Below are 12,593 nucleotides of genomic sequence, written 5' to 3' on the forward strand. Positions count from 1 at the left end.
TCTTGGATTTACTTGTCAACTTGATGAATATAAATACATATGTTTGAGGTTTAGGATATCAACTCATACTTTGCAAAATTAAATGTAGCTGAAGTCTTCAAGTTAATAAAAAGTATAAAAACAAATTTGCTTTTCTTTTTTTTTTTTAGGAGGAATACACACAATGTTCCACGTGACAAAATTTCAATGATGGTAGAACGATATGAACATTATATGTCTGTAGCTACTGTTATGAATTCAACAGACCCTCCTCACAAAATTGCTGAGCGATCTAGACGTCTGAGGCCAAAGCGGGAACACTCTGAAAAATCTTGAAATCCTGTTCTTTCAATTCTGAGTTTTCTGGAGCCTTCCAGCTGGAAAATTTTTGTTTGTCAGTCTTTCATTATCTTTAACAATTCGGATTGTTTCATTAAAAAAGAATTTTGCTACCTCTTAAAATGTTCCCTGGCACTATGTCTAGTGTTTTAACTGTAGTACAGAAATGAACTGTACATTTTTTTTAATTCTACCTTTTGTTTTATTCAAAGTCTTGTAGTGTAACGAAGCCCAGTGTGACTGAAAACTTGCAAGTTAAAATCTTGAAGTGCTTTTTGGACCTGTCTGTTTATAATGATTTTGCAGTAGATTTGCAATATACCACTTTCATCTGTTTAAGGTTATTTTTTCCATTTTAATAGGTATTATGTGCCTCTCAGCAACAGTCTGTGTTTTATCTGTCTCGTTGTCTTCTATGACTCTGAAATGTGTTGCTAAGTAAAACTTTAATGTTGAGAGACAGATACACACATTCCGTTTTTTTTTATGGGATGGTTATACGTCTGGCTTTTGGAAATGGACTAGCTATACTTATACTTTACAGGAAATTAACCAGTACTTTTGATTTGTTCATAGTTGTTCCAAAAAAGTTACAATTGTATTTATTTGATTTTGCATTTAGGGTTTCAGTTTAATCAAGATTGGAATTTGAACATGACCAGTAACACCAATTCAGTGCCTGGTCAGCCTTGGTGAATGTATCTTTGTATAGGTGTTTTTCTGTGCTAGGAGTATTTTCTCTGCATCCACTTAAAAATCAGAGAAACTCCTATGTGATTATTACCATGGGGCAAATGCTTCTATAGATGGTGATTCTTTCACAGAACAATAGTTTTATTGGTTGTTTGTCAGACAGCTGGGTTAAAAAAATTAAAACTGATAGCAATTGCTAAAATATTTGCCCTCAGAATGATGGATGTTTCCAGATTTCTGTATAAACTGATACTTTCTCTACACAACTTATTGAAAATGAATATTGGTAGATAGAATTAAGGATTTTGAGGTCTGGATTCTTTTTTTCTTTACAAAATTTCCATATCCCAGCACTTTTCTTTCTGTAACTAAGCAAATTGAATTTTAAACTGTATCATTCGTGTGAAAAATTAAGCTATTTTATATATTTCTGTAAATATATTCATGCCTCCTGGGCAGTATGGGTTAGATAATGTTTGTAGAACCTTCTTTTGTGAGTCGTCTCAGTTTGTAATTGTGATTTTTGTCAACATGTTTACTATTTTTTACTTTACATAAAAAACATAAAACAAAAAAAATGGAGGCTACAGCCTTGAGTTCACGTTAGGCATTGTTGTACATTGCAGGAATAAAAACAAGGTACCAATCCATTACACATCATGGCATAACATAATGTTGCAGGACAGTCATTGGTTTTATGGATTCCGAAGAATCAAACACTAAGCTTTTGGTCACAATACAAAGTTTAGCATGATGTTAAGTTCCACCTGCAAACTTGACTGATGTAACAATTACTATAACAGCAGTTTGGTGAATTGACTTGTGTTAAACATCTTTCCTTTTTAGGTAAAGGAATCTGGAACTGTGCTATTATGTTTGTTAATTTAAAAGGATATTTTGGGATTTGCCAATGCCCCAACAAATGAAAACTATGACATGTAAAACGAGAGAACCCCGGTCTTTCTATAACTGGTTCAGCTCTTTCCAGGACAGTTTTATGAGTTATCCAAATAAGCAATTGTTTTGAGCAAAACAATATTAGTCTAAGATCTCTGATCCATGGCACCACCTTCTAAACATCACTTCCCTAGTAGTTGATATCAGTAGAAAAGTGTTTATCTTATGTAAGTAAGGTATTTTGGAATGAAAAGATGTTTGCAAGGTGTAAAATGAAATTACGTTTTAATTATTATTTGTACATTTGATATTTTGCATCAGACAAAAGAGACTGGCAACAAATCTTAATTTCTATTACACATGTCAACAAATCATATTTTCATGCATCCCATCCCAAAGGAAAGGGATTTACTCAAATGTTTACATAAGAGAACATCAAGCATCTTTCTAAATACCTCCTTTATTAGAAGCAACAAATAGTTAAATATGGATTAGTATATTCCCATGTGTGTTTAAAAAGAGATTACGTAAAGTTTCTTACATTCTATATTTATTTCGATTTATTTAAAAGAGAGGTCATTGACTTAAACAGCCTCCGCAGATAGTAGCCTCTCTGTGAGCCTATTGGGAATGCAGGAGCATCATATAATATATAGGTTAACTACTTTTAGTAAATCATAATTTTTTTCTGATAAATTTGTCACATTTTCAGACAATAGTTCTTCTCCCTTAAGAAAAGGATCTTACACTTCTTGTCAGATTGTATATTTATGTATTCACACATGATTTTGTAACTTAGTAAGAATGTACATACCGCTGTCTAATCCTGAGCAGCAGTTAAGCCTAAAATATGTATGTTTGTACAGAAGCAGTCAACCCTGTAGCTTGTAAAAAAAAAAAAATCACTGAAGAAGGGTTTGCTATTAGATTGAAAGTTGAGCTGACCTAAACAGCACAGATATTTAAAATATGCTGAGGATTTCTCCCAGCATTTCTTGTTTTAAAAAAACAAGTGGCAAATAAGATGTTCTTAAGTTGAACTTGAAGCTTAAAGAAATTGTTCTTAGTCGAGAAACTTAATGACATTCTGTTTCGAACTTTGATTTTGAGAACTTGAATTATCATTGTAAATGTAATGTACAATTGAACAGTGTTTTGATAAAGCATTTGAAATGTGAATGCAGTGTGAGTGGGTTGTTTTCTGGCAGGCATGCTTAACATTTTATTTTTTCATCAATTAATACATATAGAATACTCAGTTGTTAAAGACAGATTGTGTATTGTGAGCTTAAATTACCCTTGGGGACAAAAACTTGGTCTGCAAGGGTATTGTATACCTGGATATATAATATTATGTAGCTACTGTGGGTTCTGTTGGGGAGGAAGAAAAATCGTATCAATTGCTAATTGATTTGTCCTCTAACTTAGACACATACATAAATGATTCTGAACACACGAGTCAAATGTGGCTTCGTATGTTATTCATTTAGCAAAGTGCAAAAAAATAAAGTTTAAAGCAAGGTTTCCCAATGCAGTAACATACAATTGAAATGTGATCAAATAAAAAGGACATACATGAAACATCAACCTAACATAATACTAAACATTAGATTTGGCATAGTGTCCATTTTTGTTAATTTTGTACCTGTATGTTCTCGGTCTATAGTGTCAGTCATGAGTATTTTAGCCACGTACAGAGTGGATGCGGAGCACAAATTGTAAATATTGTTAATGTTTCGACCCTTTCAAGACGTGTTCCCTTACAACATCAATACGGGTCTTCTTCAAGACTTAAAAACAAGTGCAGCGTGCGTGACAAAAGATCGTAAGAACTTGTACGTTAAGTAATAGACATCCACCTAGCGAGATGTGAAGAAATCGCAACTCACCTGATGACCAGAAAGGGGGGATGTCGGATACTGGTCGAATGTGCTGAACGTCAATATGTAACCCTTGCAAGTATCAATCAATCGGGAGAGTTGTAAGCACACTATTCACCCGTGAGGGTCTCAAGGCGCTGGGGGGCAGCTCCATTCAGTCGAAGAGCTAGATCTTGAAAGTCTTTCTGAAGATGTTCATGGAGGGGGCGCTTCTGATGTAGATCGGGAGCTCGTTCCAGATCTTGGCCGCGATGTGGGAAAAAGCTCTTCCCCCTGTTTTGGCTCTGTGGATCCGTGGGATTTCGGCGAGGTCGGTGGATCGGAGATTTCGCTTGTGGAAGGAGAGTCTCTCGTTGAGGTATTTGGGTCTGGTGTTGTGAAGGCATTTGTAGGCGTAAGTGAGTATCTTGAAGGTGATTCTCTTTTCTATGGGGAGCCAGTGGAGGTTCCGCAGGTGTTGGGTGATGTGCTTGTGTCAAGGGGTGCTGAGGACGAGTCTGGCTGCGGTGTTCTGTATGGTCTGGAGTTTGCAGAGCAAGGCCTTGTTGATCCCGGCATAGAGGGCGTTTCCGTAGTCCAGTCTGCTGGTTATGAGTGCGTGGGTGATGGTCTTCCTTGATTTGGGGGGGGATCCATTTGAAGGTCTTTCAGTGGATGCGGAGGGTGTTGAAGCAGCTGAAGGCGACTGTGTTGAGAGTGAGGAGTCGAGTATGATGCTGAGGTTATGGGCATGTCCATGTGGTGGGCGTCTGCCGAGGGCAGTGGGCTACCAGGTGTTGTCCCATGCAGAGAGGTCCGAGCACAAGGACCTGTGTTCTCCGAGTTGCTCTTCAGGCAGCTGCTGCTCATCCAGGTTGTGACTTTCTTCATTCCTTCCTGGAACTTCAGCCTGTTGGTGATGGGGTCTTTGGTGATGGAGAGGATGAGCTGGGTGTCGTCGGCGTAGGATACCATGCTGAGTCCGTGCTGTCTGACGATGGCGGCAAAGAGTGCCATGTAGATGTTGAAGAGCGTGGGGCTGAGCGACGATCCTTGAGGTACTACGCCGTTGATTTCTGTCGGAAGGGTGGCACTCTGATTCTTTGGGTTCTTCTGGTGAGGAAGGAGCGGATCCATTCGAGGGGGGGTTCCCTGTATTCCGGTTTTGCAGAGTCTGGCGGTGAGTGTGCTATGGGAGAATGTGTCTAACCCTGCGGAGAGGTCGAGTAGGATCAGGGCCACGTGTGTCCTTGATAGAGGAGGGTGCGGATGTCGTCTGTGACGGCGAGTAGAGCTTTCTCAGTGCCTTGGTTGCTGCGGAATCCGGATTGGGAGTGGTCGAGGATGGTGTTTTCTTCGATGAATCTTTTCAGCTGGGCATTGATGGTCTTCTCATTGACTTTGGCCATGAACGGGAGGAGGGAGATCGGGCGTAGTTCTTGAGGTCCGTGGGATCTGCTGAGGGCTTCCTGAGCAGGGGTCTGACTTCTGCGCGTTTCCAGTCGTCGGGATAGATGCCAATATTGAAGTTGGCATTGATTGCATGTCGTAGTTCTGGAGTGATGGCAGTGGCAGCTCTGTGGAAGCTGTGCAGCGGGCAGGGCTTTGTAGAGGCTCCTGAGTAGATGCTTTTCATGGTTGAGGTGGTGTCTTTGGTGGTGACTGGGGTCCAGGAGGAGATAGTGGGCTGGCTGGTGTTGCTAGAGGAGGATGTGGTTTCCGGGTCAGGCGTCTTGTTGTTGAAATTGTCGTAGAGGCCCTTGATTTTCAGTTGAAAGTAGGATCCAAGCTTGTTGCAGGGGTCCTGGGAAGGGGAGGGGTGATGTCCGCGGTTTCGCTGGGGAGCTTCATGAATTTCTGGATGATGCTGAAAAGTTCCTTTGAGTTGCTGGCGTTGACGAGGATCTTGTTTTGGATGAAGGTCCTTTTGCTTTTGTGGACTTTCTTGGGCGCTGTCTGTTGTGGTTACATAGGGGTACAAGCTTGTCTGCGCAGTTGGAGATTTGTGGAGTTTCCTTGGCTTTGAGGTTGGCGTGGTGGGGGTGTCTCGGTTGAGGATGAGCTGAGCTGATCCTCTGCGATTTTGCTCCAGTTTCTTCGTGGGGGGTGCGGTCCAGGTTTGGGCAGTGTGGGTTTGTCGACGCGGAAGTGTACGCAGTGGTGGTCCGTCCATTGGGGTTGTGTGGAGTGGCTGAAGTGGATGTTGTTAACTCCTGTGAAGATGGGGTCCAGGTTGTGTCCTGCCTTGTGGGTAGGTGTGGTGACGAGCTGGTTTAGTCCGATGTTGGCGAGCAGGGGGGAAATGAGGTTAGCAATGGTAGTGGTGAATTGGAGCACGAGGTCTGGGGGGTCTAGGTGAGGGTGCAGCGAAGTGTGGTTCCAGGCCTGGTCTGGATCTGGAAGTGGAGGTGTTCGTCGTAGAGAAGGAGTCGCTGATGATGGAGATAGCGAGTCGGTGTGAGCTCTTGTGTGCGATGGATTGTCCTCCACACGGCGGTTGGGGCGTTACTTCCTCTGGATCTGGTATCCATCAGGGATGGTGGTGCCGATTTAGGGGGCGGAGGAGGCATTGGTCCAGGTTTCTGTGAAGAAGGCGGAGTCTGGTGAGAGGGTGTCGAGGAGGTCCCGGACCTCAACGGCATATCTGCAGGGAGCGCATTGAGGAGGATACGATTCAGGGCTTCGGTGGTGTTGGTGTTCGTGTGGGGGGTGCGTGCAGTGGTGCAGGTATCGCGGCAGTGACGGCAGGAGAACTGTCCGCTGGTGGTGTTCGTCGTGGCCCACTGGCAGTTGTCGCTCCAGGGGTAGAGTGTGAGGAGGGTGGCTGCGTTGTGGCAATGGATGTTGTGAGATGCAGGGTTCCTGGCGCTAATCGCGGACGGGCTTGCCTTTGGCGCCCACTGCGCACGACCAGCAATAAATAGGGCTGTGGGAGGGAAGCACAGCTGAGAGGCGGACATGAGAACGGCAGGGGGGGCGCGGGGGGCAGCGGCGGCAAAAAGGACAGCGAGAACGGGCAGGGAGGAGAACGAGGGCACATGCACAAATAAACAACGAAAGGCAGAAAGAAGAGAATACAGACAAAAACAGGCCCAGAAATTTCAGTGAAAAAGCAGTAAGACAGTGAAAAAAAAACAGTAAAGACAGGAAAAGACACCACAACAGAAAACGGACATAACAAAGACAGACAGACAGAAGTGGTGCAGCAGAAGATCAAGGCTCTCCCACTGGACCACCAGGGTTGAGGCGCAGGCAGGAGCCTGCGGGTGGAGAAGGGCCTCGAACACCTACCAGGAAAGAGGTGTCTGGGACAGCATCAGGCGAAGCTACATCGGAGTTGCTTCTGCAGAGAGAGGGACCCTGGCAAGAGTTCAGAGCTCTTGATCTGTAGGCATCCCAGGGCTAAGAGTGCGTCGCAGAGGTATTCGCAGGCCATACGGGGATTTTTACCAAGATCTTTTCTGGAACAACCACATTTTCAATATTTTCCGGGAGGGGAGTTCTTTTTTAACAAAGCAAAGGAAAAGTGGATGCTATTCCACAGCTTAGCGGCATTAAATGAAAAAGCGCGCCCTCCCTGTCTAGATCTCTTGATAGCAGGGACTTTAGTGAGAAAGGCATTAGTAAATATAAATATATGTTTAGCACAAATGAATATGTGCCCTCAGAAGGAAATATATTCGAAAGGCAAAACCTCATCTCACCTCCTCTGTCTGGGTTGCATTGAAACCGGAAGGAATCTCTGTCTTCAATCTGAATCACGTGTGATGTTCCGTATCAATCCCAATGGGATTCTACAGACTTATCTTAAAAGGGGATGGCCCTTTGAATAGGATGCTTTATAAATGAATCAATGCTAGGTTGAGTATAGATATAAAAAAGGGCATAATAATTGCGCTGACATTGTTAGGCTCTTACCTCATTTGAAGAAGATGGAAAAACGATAAATGGCGTCTACAAAGGAAATTGCATTGAGTGCAATGTTCTGTGTAGATACCAACTGGATTCTACGCTATATCTAAAGAGTGAACACCCAATTTGTCAAAGAGGTGCGACAGCTGAAAATGAATAGTGAATAAAACGGGAAGGATACTATTGCTTTCTAAAAAAATTAATGATGAATAACGATTGAAAATGTGAAACATGATTTCAGTGTAGCAGTGATGGCAGGTATAAAACATCAAGTACATACAAATATTGTCATGTTACAAATTCATGTTTTGCTATATTGTTACTTAGGCACTCTCTACTCCAGGAGTCTTCAAGAGCGTACATTTTGTCTCACGCAATTCGATACGAAGTGTCCATAGAGGTCTAAATTAACATAATTAGTAAAACAGTACACACTAGATTGCTCTTAAGAAAAAAATTATACATGTATGTATACAAAACAACAATGGGAGAGGTAGGGAGATTCAAGGACACTCTCTCAGTCCCCGGTTAGATACAAGTAAACAAAAACGGAGAGGTCAAATCGGTCTCAGAACAGCCACAGAGACGGAGCGAGATAGATAAGAATCACACACTCACTTTGGGTGGATAGGAAGGCCCTCACACACCGACCTAGTCAGTGTCATGCTTCATCACTGGGCCCCACCAAAGAGGCCGAGTGCCTCTTTGGTGTGCTGCGACGCCAGAAAGACTGCGGAGCTGGTTGTGTGAAAAGGGGCGTGCTGTGAGGGTAATTAAAATTAAAAGTGCCTAAAAGGGTATCAGTAAAAAGTTTAATGAGTGATCCCTAAGACACAAATGAAGAGTATTATGTGTCTGAATTTAGCTGCCAAGGTTTTAGGATTGGTTAAATTCAGAAAGAATACTTAAGTCAGTCAACATGTTTCTGCCATATGGGTGGTTTCAATTTACCAAGGCATTCATCAGGACTAAACCCCGGCGGTATGGACTCTCTAATCGTCCACCCTGACCTGGGGGCGTGAAAGTGAAAATTATAAAAAAGGTGAAAAAAGTGCTTAGAAAAAATGGAAGAGCGGGTCGCTCATTCCAAAAAATGCTCCAAATTCAGGAGTATCTCAGCACCTGTAAAGTGAAGTACACAAACAGACATACACACAATTAATATATGCCATTGAGTTTGGTCGTAGTTCTCCATAGTTTGTGGCATAAGTTGTGTTCCCAAAGTAGACACTAGTTTTAACACCATCCAAGTAACCCTATAGGGATGATATCGTTAAATCTGGGAAGTGAAGTGATAAGGGTGTCTTTAAAAACTCAAACGGTGGATGGAAAGGTTAAAAACACGATATATGTACTCCTTATGAAGGGATCAATGGACCAAAGGTCTGTGACCCCCTAAGATGGTAACTTAGATTTATATCTCACTTTAAAACCGGGCGCTACTTGCACCATGGGTCTCGGGAGGGGGGTTGGAGTGTGCCTGGCACATCCTGTAAAAGAAAAAGGTTAGCTTTAAATCCCCGTTGCACGGGTAGCACTTAGCTCGTTTTTGTAGAATGTCAGGGATCTTGTAGCTGGGGTGCACTCACGCCCTCAACGCTCTCAGCCCGCTTGAAACCTGTATTACGCCTCAGAACCGGACCCCGGCGATGGAGAGCGGGGCCGGTGACTGAGTATTAAAGCATTCGTGCTGCAGGTCGCGTTCTTCCGGGTGGGCGTGTCTAGCCAGAACGAGGCTTGCATGGCCATGTATGTATAGCCATGCTCGAGGAGAAGGTTATAAGAAAGTACCTTATTTTAGCACAATTGTCAAACAATGTGTGTGTGTCATGGTGATAACACATCTAAATAAATTTCCAATGAGATCAAGTACGGACATGCTTCAAAATCACATTACAACTTCACGTTCTCCAAATACTCATTAGGTGGATAAAAAGTAATTCACAAACCGTTTTGCACAAAATCAGTCACAAATTCAATGCAATAAAAACTGAGCACAATTTACGAATAGCGGCTTACATCATTAAGTGTGTACGTTAGGTGTAGAGAATAGCCCTGTAAATGAGTCACGGAGAGCTAGGTCCACCACCATCAACCATTATTTAATAGCGCTGCCTGTGGATCACAGACGTAACATCTGCACTCAAAATATCGACCTTCAAAATTATCAACACACAAATATCGATAACAAATATCAATACTCTATACTTATTTAAAGAAAATACACAAATATCAACACAATTATCGACAAACATTAACATTATTATCACTACTATAGATAAAAAATATCATAACTAATATCGAAAACAGACACAAATATTGATAAAAATATAGATTAAACAATTATCGCCCAAAATATCGACACCTTAAAAATATAATAACATATCACAAAAATAATATAAACAATATCACAAATATACACAACATACTAAATAAATAAATGTAACAAATACGTAATTCAATAAAATAACTTTTACATATTTAAACTCACCAAATTTATTATACCTACAAACATGTATAAAAAAATTGTAATATACATGCAATGCGAAATAAAATACAAATATATTATTACACTTTTAAATAAAGTAAGAATAAAAAAAGTTCAATTGAACATTAGTGTTTCCCATTAGGAAAAAACTGCCAAATTATTCGAAAAACTTAGTAGCAACCAATGATAAATACCTAAAACTAAAATAACCCAACACGATTGACAGCACAATTAAACAAATACTATATAAACAAAAGAAAATGTAACATTATTTTATGCTCCAACAATAAAACAAAGAATAAGGGGAATCTGATGGATTGCTTCTGCAACACTGGACTTCATTGAAAGCGCCAAATACTACTTCAAAAAGTAAGTAAAATATCTATTTAATGTTACAACTGCATCAAATAATTGTAAAGCACTTTTTTGTAATAACTAAATAATTAATGTATATTTATTTTTAATGATATCTCCTCTATAGAAACTTCAACACATACTCAACTACCTTCAAACATCATCCAAAAACCACCTTGCCAAAAAAGTAAGTATAAATCTCAAACTAAAAGTAAAATTCCCAACCCAAATCGCCCACTAACCACACAAACCCCAAAATGAAATAAATGCTGTTAAACACTTTTATTAAAATTTACATTTTTCTTCTGCAGGAAATCAAAAGAAACTCTAAAGGCAAGCACCAACGGAAACACCTTGTCGTTAAAAAAAAGTTCAACATATTCAAACATGGAAGTATAATGTTGTACATAAACACCTGTGTTAAAATTAAAACAATTACAATACATTTAATATTTATATACATTTCTCATAGCATTTGAAACATCAGAATGACTGAAGGTGAGAAACATACAGGTGACAAAATTAATTGGAAATGCAGCAAATATTCAAATGCATTGTATGGGAGGGCTACAAAAAAACTTCTGTATTACATGTTAAGGAACATAACCACCACCTAACATAGCTGAAATAGAAATGAGAGACACTTTAGACACTCTGAAAGAAGCTAGCACTAGCTCTCATAAACCTACTACTGAAATATTAAAAGATTTACTCCCCAGAGTTCCAGAACATTTAACTGGCCAATTACCCTCTGTCTCAATGTTGAAAAGGCTAATAGCTAGAACGAAAATAGCAACTGTTACCACCCCACCTACCCCCAAAACTTTCAGTGAAATACAAATACCACCTGAACTCACTGTAAGTCATCTTGAAGAGCAAATTCTTCTTTATGACTATAAATCTTAACCACAAAAGAATTATTATATATGCAACTTCCACAAAAGTACTTAAACTTCAGAATCGTGAGTACATGGATGATGGATGCAATATTTAAAATATGTCCCAAACCATTTCACCAATTATATACAATCCATGGACTGTATCACAGTACGAACATACCCTTTATATATGCCTTGTTACAAAATAAATAAACCACTACCTATGTAGAACTCTTAACAAAAGTAAAGCAAGAAACTAATAATTACTATCCTCAAAATATTATCATAGACTATGAACAGTCCATGATACCAGCTTTCCTGAAAAACTACCCTCAGACAGCAATGCATGGTTGCTATTACAACTTTATTCAATGCATTTGGAGACACTTTCAAAAATCTACACTCAGGGTAGAATATGCAACTAATAGCAATTTTGCATATGAAATTAAAAAAATAATTGCACTAACTGATGTACGAGAACACTACAATCTCTTAAAAGAAAGCCCCTACTATCAAACAAATGAACATTAACTAAGTCCCCTACTCGACTATTTTGAGGACACCAGGGTGGGAAGGCTACACAGATCTGGACACAGGAGACAGCCCAAATACCACATTCCATGTTTATAACAGTGCCCTAAACAAAGAAGCAAAAACTAATAACGCTTTGAAAGGATGGCATAAGGCTTTCCCAGCCACAACAGTCATAACCCCACCAGCCCTACATAAATTACTACAATCATTCCAAAAAGAACAAAGCTACCAACAACTAAGACTTAAACAGTCGGGAGCACAGCTAGGTCCCAAACTAACTAAACAGACTAAAACAATGTTTGAGCACCTACAATACAAAGTAAGACTCTACCCAAACACTAAAGGGCTAGAATATCTAGAAACAATAGCTAAATCCCTACTTTAGAACAGTACTACAAAAACATAGGAAAATCGTAATTGTGCACAAAATTCTAAAATAAACATTTCTTTGCAAACATGTTAAATATAAATGTCAATTTCAACTTATTTTTAAAAATTATTTAACATAATATATTTTATATATTTACAAACATCAATAAAAAAGACAAAAATTACATTTCCCTCCCATTGTAAATAATTTAAAATGACTTACTTTGTTTTGCTGAAGAATAGAATCCAAACTGTAATAAATACAAATGTGTAAAAATCCCAAAACATACT

The 12,593-nt window shown here is 40.0% G+C and overlaps 1 protein-coding gene across 3 annotated transcripts in view; it reads left to right on the forward strand.

Moving 5' to 3' along the window:
• LOC147698523 (uncharacterized) overlaps window positions 1-3,087 on the forward strand; it is a 583,184-nt gene extending 580,097 nt beyond the window's left edge. For 2 of the 3 annotated variants that reach the window (XR_015299347.1, XM_086935123.1), the window contains one exon: window positions 150-3,087. Coding sequence is in view for 1 of the 3 variants with exons in the window: in XM_086935123.1 (XP_086791249.1) it covers window positions 150-315 (166 nt within the window). In the remaining 2 variants the exon portion in view is untranslated. The remainder of the gene's footprint in view (window positions 1-149) is intronic. The other variant, XR_015299348.1, reaches the window with a different exon arrangement.
• The last annotated feature ends 9,506 nt before the right edge of the window (window positions 3,088-12,593 follow it).

Source organism: Lissotriton vulgaris, chromosome 8, assembly GCF_964263255.1.
Source record: "Lissotriton vulgaris chromosome 8, aLisVul1.2, whole genome shotgun sequence".
NCBI classification, from domain to species: Eukaryota; Metazoa; Chordata; class Amphibia; order Caudata; family Salamandridae; genus Lissotriton; species Lissotriton vulgaris.